General features: G+C 39.9%; 1 protein-coding gene across 1 annotated transcript in view; it reads right to left on the bottom strand.

Annotated features, from left to right (window-relative positions):
• Positions 1-16842, bottom strand: part of FBXL13 (F-box and leucine rich repeat protein 13) — a 61074-nt gene that overhangs the window by 6829 nt on the left and 37403 nt on the right. The window contains exons 13-18 of the mRNA XM_033161393.1: positions 15727-15825; positions 13121-13238; positions 12775-12937; positions 11540-11659; positions 10441-10567; positions 2744-2827 (exon numbers count right to left, since the gene is read on the bottom strand). Of these exons, the coding sequence (XP_033017284.1) occupies positions 2744-2827; positions 10441-10567; positions 11540-11659; positions 12775-12937; positions 13121-13238; positions 15727-15825 (711 nt within the window). The remainder of the gene's footprint in view (positions 1-2743; positions 2828-10440; positions 10568-11539; positions 11660-12774; positions 12938-13120; positions 13239-15726; positions 15826-16842) is intronic.

Raw genomic sequence — 16842 nt, 5'->3', positions numbered from 1 at the left:
ATCATCGTAGTAATATCTCATCATAATTCTTCTTCCATTGAAATCTTCACCAATCATTTATATCATATCTATCTCTTCTATCCTTTAAACTGCTGCTAATAACATAATAACTCAAAATATCTCCTTTCATATTCAAACAAAAAATAAAACAGAAAGATTGTTGACAGTATTCACCCTCCGATTTCAAAATTCCATGACAGGCTACTTCAAATTTTACTTAGTGTTTCACCCCACACCCCCTCTGTCCATTATTCTTCTCCTGGTGGCATCAACACTAAATTTCCCTGTGGCTTCCCTCTCCAAGCGTCCACAGATCCAGGCACAGTCCAAAACTCTCCTTGCCACGAGCTCCAGGATGTCCATCTCGTCGTCTCTCAGCTTCTCCGGTTCTTTGTAGCATTCCTTTTCTTCTTGTAAAAACCATAATTCTCTGTCCCTGGCCCCCGAGCTCACACCTCGGGGACTGGATATAACAAATCTTACCGTCGCCTTGGGACTGCCACCCCCAAAAGGCGAGTTTCTTCTCCGAAGTAGCTCACTCATTTCTCTCCATCTTCCCAGACATCCTCTCAGCTCTTTGGCAAGACTTTCTTCCAAAGTGTTAAAAGTTTTAAAAGCCTCCTCTGTGGGCAATTGGTTCTCTTTCAGACCCCCACACAAGACTTTGACTTTCCTGTACAGCAGTTCCACCTTCAAAGCAGTGAGCCTCTGTTCGTCCGTTAGTCCAGAGTTCAGTACCAGTTCAAGGACGAAGCCCAGCATACTGGTAGAGGGGGAGGAAGTGGGTATCAAATTTCTACTCCTGCCTCTCTGTTCATCGCCATTTTCCTAAACTGGAGCGCAGATACCGCAACTTTAAATGGAGATATTTTCCACTAGTTTACTTCCCAAGAAAAGAGTTTGCCAGTCTCATGTATCAATTTTAAGCACATTGTAGCAGTCCTGTAGCAGCAGTTGCTCAAATTGGTTAGCTTCTTTAACTCGAAGGGAAGAAGGCAGGCTGCCTTTCTCCTTCCCCCCGGATCGTTCCAAAAGCTCGATTTCTGGTCAAATTAGTTACTCACGACCACCGGGTTCCTTTGGCTCCATTCTTCAAAGGTAGAACTAAGACGCTCACCGCGGGCTTTGTCGCCGCATTTGCATCCCGGTTGGGGCATATGTTTCTTGGAAATTTTGATTACCTTTAGGGAATTGACTTTGTGGAAGAGAAATTGTTAATCCCATTTAAATAAAGTTTCAGTTCCACGCAGCTTTCTCTAAATGCTTTTCCTGATGTCTATATGAAAGCCCAGATGACTACATAATGGCTTACCATAAATTAGACAGGAAATCTGTACTCTTAACACAGTTGTTCTTTACATTACAATAAATTAGGAACATGGAGGCACACTAGAAACTCCATTCATAACTATTATCCAAAGAATAAATTATTCAGTCAAATGTGTGCTTGTGCATTATCACAAGCATACAGAGCAGCAAAATTCAAACCAGCTCTGTGTGGCTGTAGATAATGAATGATTCATATATACAACAATAGACTGATGGATGCTCGAATTTTATGACGGAAAGATACTAATTCATAGGACGGCATAGTCATTATTTTCATGGTCGTTACTTGATAAAATGTGATGATCACTGTGATTTCTGTGCAAGATTTTTGGGCATTTTTTGGAATAAAGATTAAAACATATAGCCACTAATGCAGGGTTAATATTTTGCTAGATTAATTCACCAGAGAGTCTCTTTCTATGCTTGCACAAGTCTTCCTCCTCAACTACTAACATTATAGGTGTTTAAGATATCCTTCTGTTCTTGAAATAGTTACTTCATTCCTTAGTGACGGTCGTTTCAGCTTCCTACTACTGAGTTCCTCCCAGGAATCTGTCCTCAGTCCTTTCTCTCTTTTTAGCATACACCAGACACAAATGATGGGACACCATTTTTATTGCAAAGCTGCAATTTTCTATCCACAATCTGTTTTCTGTCTCAGCCATCTTATCAGAATCCCATGGGGGCTGCAGAGCAGCTACTGCCAAAAACACATCCTGTTTTAAATAAACCCTGCTAAAAAGTAAAGGCAAAACTGCCATTGGTTGCTGTGTAGAGACATTTTTCACTTCTTAAAATGTTCTGGTTAATTCTCCCTTCCTGGGGTGAATATTATCTCTTTCCACATTCCAAAACTCTCAGTCACTGTAGCTTCACTTGCCCACATTACCATCTATAAGCTTCAGGAGTTCAGAGCGGGAGCAATGCAGTGGTTAACAATATGAGCTAAGAAACTGAAACCGCCAATTCAAATCTCAACTCATCCTTAAATTTCCTGGAACACTCTACGCAAGCCACTATTTATTTATGTAAAGTGGTTTTACAGCCCTTCAATTATATTTCCAGGGCAGTTTACAAAAAGAATAAAACAATGAAAATGTAAATACACAATATATCATAAGCTAAAAGCTATGAAAATCATAAAAGTAGCACACAATAATGTGCAATATAAAAAAGTGTTGTAAAATAAAAAGGTCATAATGGTCTGGAGCTGAAAGGACAATTAAAGAGCCCATGTTCGCATTGTAAAGGAAAGCAGCCATAGCATGAGTACATTTTCCTAATGGCAATATGTTTCAACAGTTTTAAGAAAGAAACTCAGCATATTTACTATTTCATTGTAAATCACACGTGTTCAAGAGTGACATACATGTACTGATGCTTGTAACATATGCAACATAGGATCTTATTTTACCTTCATTCCTGAATCAGTTAACAGCCTGCATTCTGATATAATAAGCTCCTTAATTTTCCAGAGTCTGCCAAGAGCATCCAAAGCCTAAAAATGTTTTAGACAAATATTAGTTTATTGGCATACATATGTAAAAAAAACCTATTATAATACATAATGTATTTATTTTGCTTTGCTGTTATTCAATGCTGTAGGTCCCCCCCCAAATTACCTTTTAAAACATGTATTCTTTCACCAAAACAAGACATAGTTGGAAACTTAGGACCATGCCATGGGTTTGTGCACTCCCTTGTTTGTATGTCCTTCTCTATACAATTTGCATAATCCTAGTCTGCTATAACTAACCCAGTTGAAACAAAATGTAATGAAAACATCACAAAACACCATAGGAGGAGCTGTTCAGCAAAACTGGAGCATGTGTGGTCAGGGGCTTAGGAATGGGAGCAGTGGGGGTGGTCCGCCCCGGGTGTCTTCCCTGAGGGGGGTGACAAAAAGGCACACCGTGGGCGGCTCACCCAGCCGCCCCCATGTGCAGCGGATCGCGCCACCTTTGGGTACAGCGGATCATGTTGACCCTCTGCGCAGCTCACCCCCCCCCCAGTGCACGGCATGGGCTCCGGGCACACATGCAGCTAACTCCACCACTGTCCCCGCTTTAGCTGGAGACGGACAAGAGGGGGAGAACAGTACCCTTTGGTTTGACCAGGCAAGGCTATTCTTACGTAGTAGGGATATTTACAATAAAGCTACGAAGACGTTTCCCCCCTGCTTTTCTATGTCCATATGTTTATTGCGGTCCATGTGTGCCAGGTATTCAGGAACTAATAATAAAAATAATAAACAAACATGTCTTTCAAACACAGAAGCTGGATGATGTGTTCTCAATGTGATTAAGCCAAGAGATACACCAGTGCCTCCTAACAAACACCCCAAAGAAACACAAGTTGAGGTCCATACATCAACATTTCAGGAGAGAATTAATATAAGAATGTATTAATGTTAGCATGAAAATTGCTTCTCATTGTGCAGTGAGCTGCTGAGATGGTGCTTAAATAACTGTGCCCTCCTTTGCATGTCTACTTAGAAGTAAGCTGCACTGAGTTCCATGGAAATTCATCCCTGGAAAGCAGGTGTAGAACTGCAGCCTAAGAACATCAGTTTCTTTTTGAAATGGTCCATTTAAAAAGAATGAGCATGCGTTTGAGTTGCAGAGTTTTTCAGGGCAGATACTAAGAAAAAACACAAGGAGGAGGAGGAGAGGGAAATGACCCCTTGAAAGGGATTTGTGCTTCTGATATGGTGCATTACATGGTCAGCTTTAAAACGGGAAGCTGGGGGGGCTAGTCTGTGTCTCTCCAGATGTTCTGGACTACGTCCCCCACTGGTCCCAGCTAGTATGGCCAATAGGAATGATGGGAGTTGTAGTCCAGCAACACCTGGAGGGACACAGATTAGCCACCTGTTTTAAAAGGCACTGTAAAAGTAAAGGGAGCCATAAGGAAAACACACATCCTTATTAGGGTAATTCCATTATTAGGCCTACCTATTGCAAAATAGTGTGCAAAGTTCAAGTTCCACCAACAGGCCAGTGAACAGAGCAATGGGGTGGTGGGTTAGAAGAAATTTGTTTCTGGCCGATATTGAAGCCACAGAGTCTGCAGGGGTTTTAAGTGCTTATGATCACAATGTTAAGTAAATAAACCAGAAAGTAACACTTGCAAGTGTAAGTATCATATTTTTCCTTCTTTTAATAATTTCAATGTGTGTGTGGGGGGGGGGTTGACAAAAAAATCCCACACTTGGTACCACCTGACCTTGCTACACCTCTGTGGTTACATAGTTCCCAAACTTGTGAAGCATGATACTTTGTGAATTGCCTGCCTCAAACCGCCATTCATATTCAGACACATTTGATTTACCTCTCCAGCCATTTTAACTACCCGTCTCCTTCTCCCTCCCAGATATATTCTTCTTGCTTTTGCTCCAATTCCGCTGCTTGGCAGTTCCTGTCTTCTACTGACAAGCAACCCCGTCACATTCATAGCCCGTTGAGTAGTTTCCAACTTTCCTGGCTACTGACTTCGGAGGTGGCTGCTGGGGTGAAATATGGGGAAAACATACTCTCCTGCCCACCTTCTGGTTCACTGTGTCATTTGACATGAGTTTCATTCATAAAACATGGTTTTCCATTCACAAAACATAGTTATGAGGTTATCCTTTCCAGGCAGTGTGTGTGTAAGACATGTGTATGGCGCATGCCCTCAATTTACAGAAGAACCCATTAATCTGCCTGGCATGTGTCTGACGGGAGGCACCGAATTGTAGATCTCTGCATGGCTCTGCAAGGCGCTCACTATTGCAGGGAAGAGGTTACTGTAGAAGGGAAAGGCGCTAGCTTGTAAAAGGAAAAAGTGGGTCTCTGAACTCCTGCTACAATTTCTGTGACACTTATCTTCAACAGAGAGGAAGCTACTGCATTATCAGTGAGTTAAATTGTGAATTCCAAGTATCATATCTGTAAACACCCACTCACATCTGTAAATAAGCAAGCATATTGCTTTTGTACTAATTCCTTGAATCCAACCAAGAGAGAAAAATGTGCTGTGAAAATGTTCATGAAATGGTTAGCTGAAACAACAAAATGTAGCGTATGTTAATAACATTATTATGTGGAGAAAGTAGGACATGTTCATGGTATATGTATAAATTTTTACTGCATAATAAAAGGTCTTTTGACAGCTTTTCATGTTTGAAGGAAACAAAGTATGAATGAAAAAGCAGAAGGAAACAGACTATTTTCATAATTCAATCCACACACACACACACACACACACACACTGGATAAGGACTCTCCACCTACTACCAACTTCTGTGGAATACATAACTATTAAACCTTGGCAAAACCATTTGGGATACAGGGTAAATAGCCTTACAGTGGACACTTGGGTTGCGAACGTGATCCATGCGGGAGGCACGTTCGCTACCCGCAGTGTTCGTAACCTGGAGTGCTGCATCTGTGTGGGTTGTGATTCAGCGCCTCCGCGCATGCGCAAAGCGGGATTTAGCGCCTCTGCACATGCGACGAAACCCGGAAGTAACCCGTTCTGGTACTTCTGGGTTCGGCGTGTCCGTAACCCGAAAACGCGCAACCCGCAGCGAGTGCAACCCAAAGTATGACTGCATGTCAAAGGAATACTTGGACTTTCAGTTATGGCAGTTTTCACCATCTGGGAGTGTAGAGAGAGTAAAATAATTTATGCATTCTCCACTAAAAAGGCCAATGCCAAATCTGTACTTGTTTACTGTATACTTCTACTTCGCCAAACCTTTATTAGGCATTACAAATATAGGCCATCATAAAACATCCATATATAAAATGTTAAAATATATACAAATAAACAGCCACATAAATATATGCAATAGAGAGGATTTTCATTGTAGTTTCTTCCTGCTAAATAGTGCCATTCACCACTCTAAGAGATACTATTGATAAAAGCTCTGCCACCCTTACAGTTAGGTTTACTGTATGTTTGAGATAAGCATACCCTCCAACATGCCACAAATGACATTAAGGACATGCTTTTAACACTTATGGTACTGAATATCACTCCTCCTCAAACATTACACCTTGCTTAATAATAATAATAATAATAATAATAATAATAATAATAATAATAATAATAATAATAATAATAATAATTTATTATTTGTACCCCGCCCATCTGGCTGGGTCTCCCCGGCCACTCTGGGCGGCTTCCATCAAACATTAAAATACATTTAAAATATCACAGTTTAAAAACTTCCCTAAACAGGGCTGCCTTCAGATTTTTTCTGAATGTCAGGTAGTTGTTTATTCCCTTGACTTCTGATGGGAGGGCGTACCACAGGGCGGGCGCCACTACCGAGAAGGCCCTCTACCTGGTTCTTAAGGCTCTGCTGTGTTTTATGGGCTTTTCAGTAGCCAGTCTTCTGGTGATTTAAAAGTAAATATGGTATTTGTTCTTTAACCAAAAGAACAAGCTTGGTATTGCCTTTTAAATTAGAAAACATAAATGAATTGGCTGGCTGTGCGATATATACTATATGCATGTGGAGAGGAAGCAGACCTGGAAGAAAGGCAAGTCCCACAATTCACACTTGCTGTTGGCATCCATCTGTCTTGAGAGTGTGCCTCCCGGGGTGAAGTCAAACTGCTGCATTAGCAGCACCAAGGTGGCAACCCTGGAGTACAAGCCTGGGCAGTGTATATGGAGGTTCTGGGACAAACACCCCACCTCGTTGATGTGGTCCAAAGGAAAGCAGAGCAATACATTTGGCACCAGCTTGGCTGCAGGAGTTGCCAGAAGAAGGTGTACAAGGACCCATCCAACCGTCTTAGGGACTCTACTCCAAATTCGTGTAGGATTTACTCCTTAGGCTTTTCTTCTCCAAAAGATGTCCTACAAGTCTATGAGAGTTCCCTTACTTGTATTACATATCTTTACTTGGACAACTTTACTTTACCTTGGGCAACATTCAGTCTCCAAATTTGATTCAGATGTTATGCTTTATTAAAATTAGCAGCTCAATTTTTCACAGGATATAAGATCAAAGGAAAGCTTAAGTGTTCAGTACATCTGGACACCAATCCCTATGCTTTGATACATCAGTACAAGTTTAGATGCCTAAAGGTAGGGCATTCAGGTTAAAAATACTGCCCACTATGATTTCTCTCAACTCAGAAAGGAAATTAAAGCCACAGTCAGAGGGAAAAATATACTGTATAGATTCACACACACTCCAAATAATTGGTTTGAAGTAAATAATTAAAATAACACTCTCAGGCCATCACTTCAGCAGTCACACAGTGCACAAAGGTAATCAAAAATATGATAGAGTGAAATTAATGAAATTATTGGCTAGAATGCAGATTGCAAGAGCTGGGCTAATGTAATACTATGTCAAACTAGGCAGGAAAATGAACTGTCACTCCAAGGGAGGAGGGAAACAGATTCCATTGGAGTGGTGACGTTTTCCTGCCTTGAGAAATGGGAGGAACTTAATATTCCATTTGGGGATGTCCTACTGTCCACTGGAGAATGTATAATATAAATATAAAGAGATCCTGTGATAAAATAGGGCAACCAAACTCTCCAAGCAAGGGTCCTATCAGAGTGTCTCTGAAGGTAAGAGATTCTGAGAATCCTTGGGACCTTTGGCAGGGCAACCTTGACAAGTGTGTTCCTTAATACTGTATACTCTTAAGAATTTTTATAAAGACATATGAAAAAGAGAAAGATCAGCAGTGTTGGAAGACAAGCCAGTTGAAAATGATTAGGGAAAGGGTAGATTCTGAATACGGTTGGATAATTAATTTTTCCAAAGGCAAACAATATTGTGATATGATTGTGTTAAAATATACAACCTCCACTGTAACCATTACAACAATCACATCCACTCTGAGCCCTTTGCTTTTAGTAATGTGTCATTTATTGTATTTCACTGTCTTTGATTATAAGCCAAAATAAAAGTGCAGTAAATACTGAATAAATGTAGTAGTTATTTTTTAAAGACAAAGGATCATGGCAAAATATTAATTTCCTCATAACAAGAATATTTCTTATCTTTAGTATCTCATATGTTGCAAATTATTCAAATTATAAACATTGTTTCTTGTTTAAGCCAACAAAGTATGCTAGAAAGTTATTAGCATGTAGAATGTATTTTCCCCCAAAACCTATTTTGAGATGTTTATGCTCCCAGAGCCCTCAGGATGATATCTTTCTGAACTGAAGCATGCTTGCCACTAGAAAGATCAAACATCCTTACATCCATTTTAATGAAAAACTTAAGACACAAGAATGTTAGAATAGAGCTTACATGACCTTTGCATGACAGGTATACAAAGGCACCCTAAATGCAATACAGCTTTCCATCTCCCACAAGGGAAACAGAAAACTAACAGAAATGGATGAATTTACATTTTAAAAGTAAAACAGACTTGTTCTAAAAACACAGAAGATGATAGATAGATATGAATGAAAGATTTATACGATCTGAGGTGAAACCAGAGTATGATAGATAGATAGATAGATAGATAGATAGATAGATAGATAGAGATAGATAGATAGATAGATAGATAGATAGATAGATAGATATGATAGATAGATAAAGTGCTTCATTGAGCTGGTTCATACATCACAATAAGGGGCATGGTTTGTGGCTTACTATGATTGAACAGATTTGTTCTTGGCTGACTGCTCAAGGTTTGTCTGGGAAGAGAGCAATCACAAGTGCTGGTTTGCACACTGAATCACACCCTCCATTTAATAACTCCATTTAATAACCCTAGATTGAATCAAACCCTCCATTTAATAACTGCAACTAGATCTGTGATTGCAAAAGGGGGGACGGACTTTAAATGCAAATCTTTTTGAAGCCTGCAAGTATGGGGCATCGTGCTTATGGACAAAGTAGCCATTTCACAAAAGGGTGCCGGAGCAGCGAGCTACGCCCCTGCACTTAGCCATTCTATACGACATGGTATCATTTAATCGACTTTGTTAAGACAACTGAACATGGTTTCCCATATATCCAGTTAACATATATGGTTTTTAAAATGTAAACAGCCTGGTGTACATCAGACCCTCAGGTGGTGGGGAGGAGAGTACCGGTAACCAAAAATAAACTGCCCTCTGAATGCAAATACAGTGATACCTCTGGTTGCGAATGGGATCTGTTCCGGAGCCCTGTTTGCAACATAAGCAAAACGTAACATGAAGCGCCGCGTCTGCGCATGTGTGTGGCGCGATTCAGCGCTTCTGCGCATGCTCAAAGCGCGATTTGGCGCTTCTGCGCATGCGCGAACCGCTGAACCCGGAAGTAACCCGTTTCAGTACTTCCAGGTTCAGCGTGTTTGGAACCTGTGACGAACGCAACCCGCAGCTATTGTAACTAGAGGTATGACTGTAGCAATTTCGAAAGGGAGGGTGTTTCACAGGAGGAGAAAAAAACCTACCTCCTACAGTCCCAATGCTACTCAGGACACCTCATGCCTGTAATCTATACTTTAAAATATGTTCACATTGTTGCATTCATACAATTAACATCACATCTAGTTTAGCCATTAACTGTACTTCTATGTCACCATATGCTGCTATCTGTACTTTCAATAGTTTCTTGAACCCTTATAAGCTTTAAAATGGCTATATTAAGCCTCTGGGGGTAACAGATATCAATATTTCAATACTGCAAGTCATGAACTAGTCTTAGTTCCATGATCTTCCATGCCTTGCATTCCAAAGAGACTCTTGTTTTGCTATTGCTGTGAATACTTAGTATCAAACCTTTATAAGTCAACAGTGAGCATATAAGAAAGATTGGTTGTGTTAACTGAAGAACCTTAGCATGAACATTATTAGACTAATAAAAAACAATTTTCCCAGTTATCTCATGTTTCAGTAACCCAACCCACAAATTTACAGTTTTATCCTATTTAGCCCATATTATTATCTTGCTGTAATCCCATATTTTTGAATGCTGTTCTATTTCTTGTTCCTTCCAATGTACCACAGTGACCAAAAGGCAAAGAGAATGTTAATAAATTAAAATAAATTGAGAATAATACAGAAAATATCACCGTGACTCACAGAAATTGCTGGCACAGCAATACCAAGAGCATACAGAAACACATTGCCATGCCTTTGTGTTTTCATTTTTACCTGGTCTGTGACATTAATTCCAGAAATATTAATATATGCAAGTGAGGAGATCTGTGTTAAAGCATCAATTCCAGCATCAGTCACAGATTGGCAATAACGCAGATTCAGATAAATCAGATTGTGGCACCTTAAAAAAAAAAACAGATCTTGTTATTTATTTTCTTATTATGCCATACCTGTGCAACTTTTGGCTTAGGTTTTCATAGGACACTTCCAAAATCACAATAAAAATGTTCATTTACCGTCAGGCATTCTCAGCTTCTAAATAAAATATGGAACATTTGCATGAGCAAATTAGCCAAAGGAGACCAGTAAGTAGATCCTTTTTCAATAAATGGAAATTGTCATTGTTATTAGGTAATAGAACACAGACACTGATTGTAAAAAAGCAACTTCAGGTGTGCATATTAGACTTGCATATACCCAGTGGAATTTTTCCCTTCTCCCTTTGTGTAACAACACCCACTCCCACCCCACCTGCCCTTTCAACTGTTTTGAGATGTTCTCAGTTTCTCAAAGAACACAAGCCCAAAGCCTATTTGGTACATAGAACTTGTGATCCATATAAAAACCAGCAATAAATAAATTATCTACAGATATTAAGGAAGACAAATAATTGTCTAAACACTTTTAGAATATCAGAAATTTTGAACATTGAATCCTATGAATCATTTTTAAGTTGTCAGTGTGCAAAAATTGACAAAACAGAAAAAAAATAGCTGAGACATTAATGGGCATGTGATTCACAGTTAAATTGTTTATAGTCCTGTGCTTGTCTATTCAGAAGTAAGATTCATTGAGTTCAATGGGGCTTATTCACAGGTGATTATTGGATTGCAACCTAAATTCTATGCACAGTTCTTAAGAAGCTCCATTGAAATGACTCCTAAAACATTACAACAGAGCTGTGAATTCCACTGATTTCAACGGGGCTTAGTTACAACTCACTTTTTCTGTATGTACTATGCACAACATCGCACAACATCTTTTCCTAAGCTAGATATCAGAAACAAGATTGATTTTAACAATAATTTTGAAGCAACATTCCTGAAATGTATCTGTTATGTTTCACCAAATAATATATATGGTATTATGGTACCTTTGGGCTATTTTTGTGATAGAACTGTCAGAGATATAGGAACAATTGGCCAAGCTGAGTTCTCGTATATGTGAGCCTGAAGCACCATCAGTAAATGCTTTTAGTCCTCCATCAGTGACTCTAAAACAAATAGAAAATAAGTTATCTGATATATGTCACAATCCTAATAATGTCCTAAAAACTAGCATCTGAATGCAAGATCATCTATAACTATATACAGCAGACAATATTTGTCTCTGCATCTATTACAAAAGTGGATGCTACAATGCTAGTTTTTTTCAGAACTACAAACTAAACCATGAGATTAGTTGGAAACCTGTTTCCATCTGGTAGCTAAATGGCACCAGCCTGAATGAACCATGTTCTCTGAGAAGGAAATCTCATTAAAATGAATTGGACTTACTTCCAAAACTTGACTTTCACCAGGAGTGCCAACTTGGCTCTGTGACCATGGGTGCCTGGGCCATGGGTGCCATGCAGCATGCATGGCCCTGGCACCAAAATTTGTGGTGCTCGGGCACCCAGGCTCTGGGGAGTTGACACCTATGACTCTCAAGCTGGAACGTGTCCAGAGGAGGGCAACCAAAATGATAGCCATGTTCAAATATATCAAAGGATGTCATATAGAGGAGGGTGAAAGGTTGTTTTCTGCTGCTCCAGAGAAGCGGACACGGGGCAATGGATTCAAACTACAAGAAAGAAGATTCCACCTAAACATTAGGAAGAACTTCCTGACAGTAAGAGCTGTCCGACAGTGGAATTTGCTGCCAAGGAGTGTGGTGGAGTCTCCTTCTTTGGAGGTCTTTAAGCGGAGGCTTGACAGCCATCTGTCAGGAATGCTTTGATAGTGTTTCCTGCTTGGCAGGGGGTTGGACTGGATGGCCCTTGTGGTCTCTTCCAACTCTATGATTCTATGATTCTAAGGTAGTGCGAGCAGTAATCCGTTCATTCAACAGGACTTCCATTTCCTCCCCACTGCCTCCTGCAGTCCTTCAAACCCCCCCCCCCAATATCTGTTCCATATGGTCAGAAGCACACGCGAGACTGAAAGAGAGAAGAGAATCCCAAAATCCCATTGCACAAGTAGATTTGTGGTGTTACAGGGGGGGGGCACAGAACTTTTCTATGTTCTGTGTGCTTATTTGCAGGCATGGAGGCCAACACATTTTTTTTTGCTAATTTGCAATTTTGTTAAAATGAATAACCCACACAGTCATTTGAATGTAACGGAATACCTTATACAATCGGATAAATTCAGTATAACAATATCAGGCAGTGGTGCAATCATCTTGAGACTCAAATCTGTTATCTTCTGGCAGTCAGCCACACAAATGTGTTTCATATGAGGCCAGGAATTGCTTATGAGTTTGAAAGTTAGGTCAGTAATCCGATTACTCCCTATTGAAATCACACAACAACAATTAGGTTATGTTTGGCCAGAAGTCAATAGCTATTTCAGTCACAAAATGCATGTCTACTTATGCACAGTCTATTTATGTCAAAGAGCCAACACCATGGTAAAAAGGTAGCACATACAGTACAACTATTTTGCAGGAACTATTATACTATGTCATCACTAACCTTGTATTTTCATCTTGACAAGTTTACATTTAGCAAGTGCTTTAAAAGCTGCATCAGAAACATGTGGGGAGTCATTAAATTCAACAGACTCAATCTGATGGCATTTTTCAGCTAAAGCCTTTAAGAGAAAATACAGTTTTTCAAATGCATTGTATTTTATGTGGAAAATATACAATTTATAATAACAAATGCTGGAGTTTCTATCCTCTCATATCCAACTGAACACTAATAATTGAAGAAGCAAAAATGGCACATCAATTCTGATATTGATCTTAGTAGCCACTGTTAGTCTACTGTGGCAAAATAAAAAAAATCCTCTGCATAAAGTTAAATGTTTGATAAAAAATGACACACCCATTAGATTTTTTTTTCTATTGCATTACTGAGTGCTTAACAATCTGATTCAAATTGGATAGCAGGTAAATTCATCCGAGCTCATCTTCTGATTAAATATGTACAGTTATTAGCTGCTATGGATTACTGGTGGATTGGACTCATACAATATACCATAATCTCATATCATTCAGATGTCAAATATCTTGCTATCCAAATTCATTCATAAAAATAAGTAAAATAATATTGTTATGAGTATGGGGGAAAGATTCAGTAAAGAGCTAGAATTTGATCAAACTCATACATTCATGAAGTAAGCAAAGTTTGATTAATTAAAACTAAACCAAGGGCTGTTGCATTCAGTTTAGGATCACAAACCGAGGCAGCTTCACATAGCTAGCCAGGGATAAGATGGGTTGATGGCCCATCTAAAAAGGTTCTTGGACCTGGGCAGACAGAGACTGCCAAGGTGAATGAATTAGTGTAGCAGGTGGCAGGATAAGAGTGTCTTTAGCAAAGTGTACTGGGGAGAAGGGGAAGAAAAAAGAGAGAGGTCTATCTTGGGCGGGATGGCTGAAAGCAGGCTGTGAGAGATGCCTTGGACTCCAGTGTTGCACTGGTGTGGGGAATAAGCCCTTCTTGAGATGACCATGCTGTAAGATCTGGACTCCCTCCATCTAAATTCAGGTGTAAATATGTGAACAAAACATCTTTCTTAAAGCTATGACAGCCTCCACTGTGTCTTCAGTGCTCCAAAGGAGCACAGACCCTGGTTGAGGGCAAAGACCCCTGCAATCCTGTGCATGGCTTGGTTAGGATTGAGGTGGCCTGTAACAATACAGTAATCTCCATGAGGCTCTGTGTAAAGTGAAAATGGAGGTAGAGAGCTTTATCCGTTTATTTCATGCAAGGGTCCCCCAAAAGAAGGAAGCAGTGCAGTCATCCTATGTAAAGGGGAGCACTTTTTTACATCTACTTCCTAGCCAGATGAAGCAGGGGTGGAACAGTGATTTCAAAGAGTAAACTTCCACCCTCTCTCATGGTATCTACTGCCTAGCAAAAAAAAAAAAAAAAAGCAAGGGAATGGGAAAAGGGAATTTTCCTTTCTTTCAGAAGGAAAATTAGGCTGTATTGCCTGCACTACATGGCACACAGCATTCTAGTGGAAGGAAGAAGAACCTGATCCTGAGATGCTTCATTCTTTTCCAGGTGGTGGATGCAGAGTCCCTATCTAATATGCCAGTTGTGGGACTGCTCAGTTGTGGGGCATCCCAACAGAAGAACGTTGTTACTTCACCAGTAAAAAGCCATCGCGGCTTCTATTGTTTTTTAATCTGATTGGGAACAAAACCAAGATAGAGCTAACCTCTAGAATAGTTTTCTTTAGTTTTGCTGTAAAATACTGTAATTTGATATCTGTGGAATGCCATATTTTTCTATGTCTGGAAATTAACAGACTATATCTTTACAGATATATGGCAGAAAGTGAGGAGGAATTGAAGAACCTTTTAATGATGGTGAAAGAGGAGAGCACAAAACATGGTCTGAAACTCAACATCAAAAAAACTAAGATCATGGCCACTGGTCCCATCACCTCCTGGCAAATAGAAGGGGAAGAAATGGAGGCAGTGAGAGATTTTACTTTCTTGGGTTCCATGATCACTGCAGATGGTGACAGCAGTCATGAAATTAAAAGACACCTGCTTCTTGGGAGAAAAGCAATGACAAACCTAGACAGCATCTTAAAAAGCAGAGACATCACCTTGCCGACAAAGGTCCATATTAAAGCTATGGTTTTCCCAGTAGTGATGTATGGAAGTGAGAGCTGGATCATAGAGAAGGCTGATCGCCGAAGAATTGATGCTTTTGAATTATGGTGCTGGAAGAGACTCTTGAGAGTCCCATGGACTGCAAGAAGATCAAACCTATCCATTCTGAAGGAAATCAGCCCTGAGTGCTCACTGCAAGGACAGATCCTGAAGCTGAGGCTCCAATACTTTGGCCACCTCATGAGAAGAGAAGACTCCCTGGAAAAGACCCTGATGCTGGGAAAGATTGAGGGCACAAGGAGAAGGGGACGACAGAAGATGAGGTGGTTGGACAGTGTTCTCGAGGCTACCAACATGAGTCTGACCAAACTGCAGGAGGCAGTGGAAGACAGGAGTGCCTGGCATGCTCTGGTCCATGGGGTCATGAAGAGTTGGACACAACTAAAACAAACAACAACAACAACATCTTTACAGAATAAATATATGACAGTTTCAGTTTCTTACCTGAATACATCTGTCTGATAGAGTGGGCATTTCATTAATGATCAAGTGTTTGATACTACTGCAGCTGTCAGCAATATTCTTGAAGCCTTCCACTGTGATCTGATTTTTAAAAACATTTTTAACAGAAAACATGGATTGTATGCCAATATTATAAATCATTATTAACATCTATATTATGAGAAAATTATTATGCATTATTTTCAAGCTAGTAAAGGAAAACTACAAAATATATTATCTGGAACAAAAGAAGATTTTGTTTCAAGAGAATCTATAAGAAAACAGTCTGTCTGAAAATGTCTGATTCCAGATTCACAATATTTCCCAGCTTCATAAATACTGGGTATGTGTGCACATGTCAAATGTGTTTTTCCATTTAAATATTAATTTTGGAAAGTTAATCCTATACATAGCAATGCCTTTATGAATGCATGTTATTTCTGGTTAAGAAGCCTAGGAAAATTAATAAAAATTTAAAGTTCAAATGAAGCCTATGTTAAATAAATAGGTGCTATAGGGAATGCCCTTCTTTCCACTAAAGGCTCATTCAGATATAACACAAAATTATAGTTTGGAGTTAAATGAGTGGACCAAACACTCCCTGCCTTCCAATATCATGGCAAGACATCATTTGTTGCTACATGGGGAATCAGTGTCCCATAGATGTTGCTGGAATACAACTCCCATCACCTATTGGCAATGCTGACAGGGGCTGATGTGACCATAGCTGTCCACTTTTCCCTTTTTTTAAGGGAAATTCCCTTATTCCGAATAGGATTCCTTGCAAGAAAAGGGAAAAGTTGACAGCTATGGATGTGACTGGAGTCCAATAACATATGGAAAGCCATGGAAAGCTATGAAGGAGTTGGACCAGTGTTTAGAGGCAGAGAAGGGCTGGATGGGGGCTAATCAACTGAGGCTGAGACCTGATAATATGTTAGTGCTGTGAATGTGTGGTTCCCATGCCCAGAAATTAGGTGTATGACATGTCCTGGGAGGGGTTGCACTCCTTCGGAACTTGTTTGTAGTCTGGGAGGACTCTTGGATTCCGACTTATAACTGGAGTGGCTTCTGTGGTTAAGAGCGCTTATGCTCAGCTAAGGCTGATTTGCCAGCTTT

This window comes from Lacerta agilis, chromosome 10, assembly GCF_009819535.1.
Source record: "Lacerta agilis isolate rLacAgi1 chromosome 10, rLacAgi1.pri, whole genome shotgun sequence".
In the NCBI taxonomy this organism is placed as follows: Eukaryota; Metazoa; Chordata; class Lepidosauria; order Squamata; family Lacertidae; genus Lacerta; species Lacerta agilis.
The sequence above is the reverse complement of the archived record's forward strand: the minus strand, read 5'-3'. Positions and strand labels throughout refer to the sequence as shown.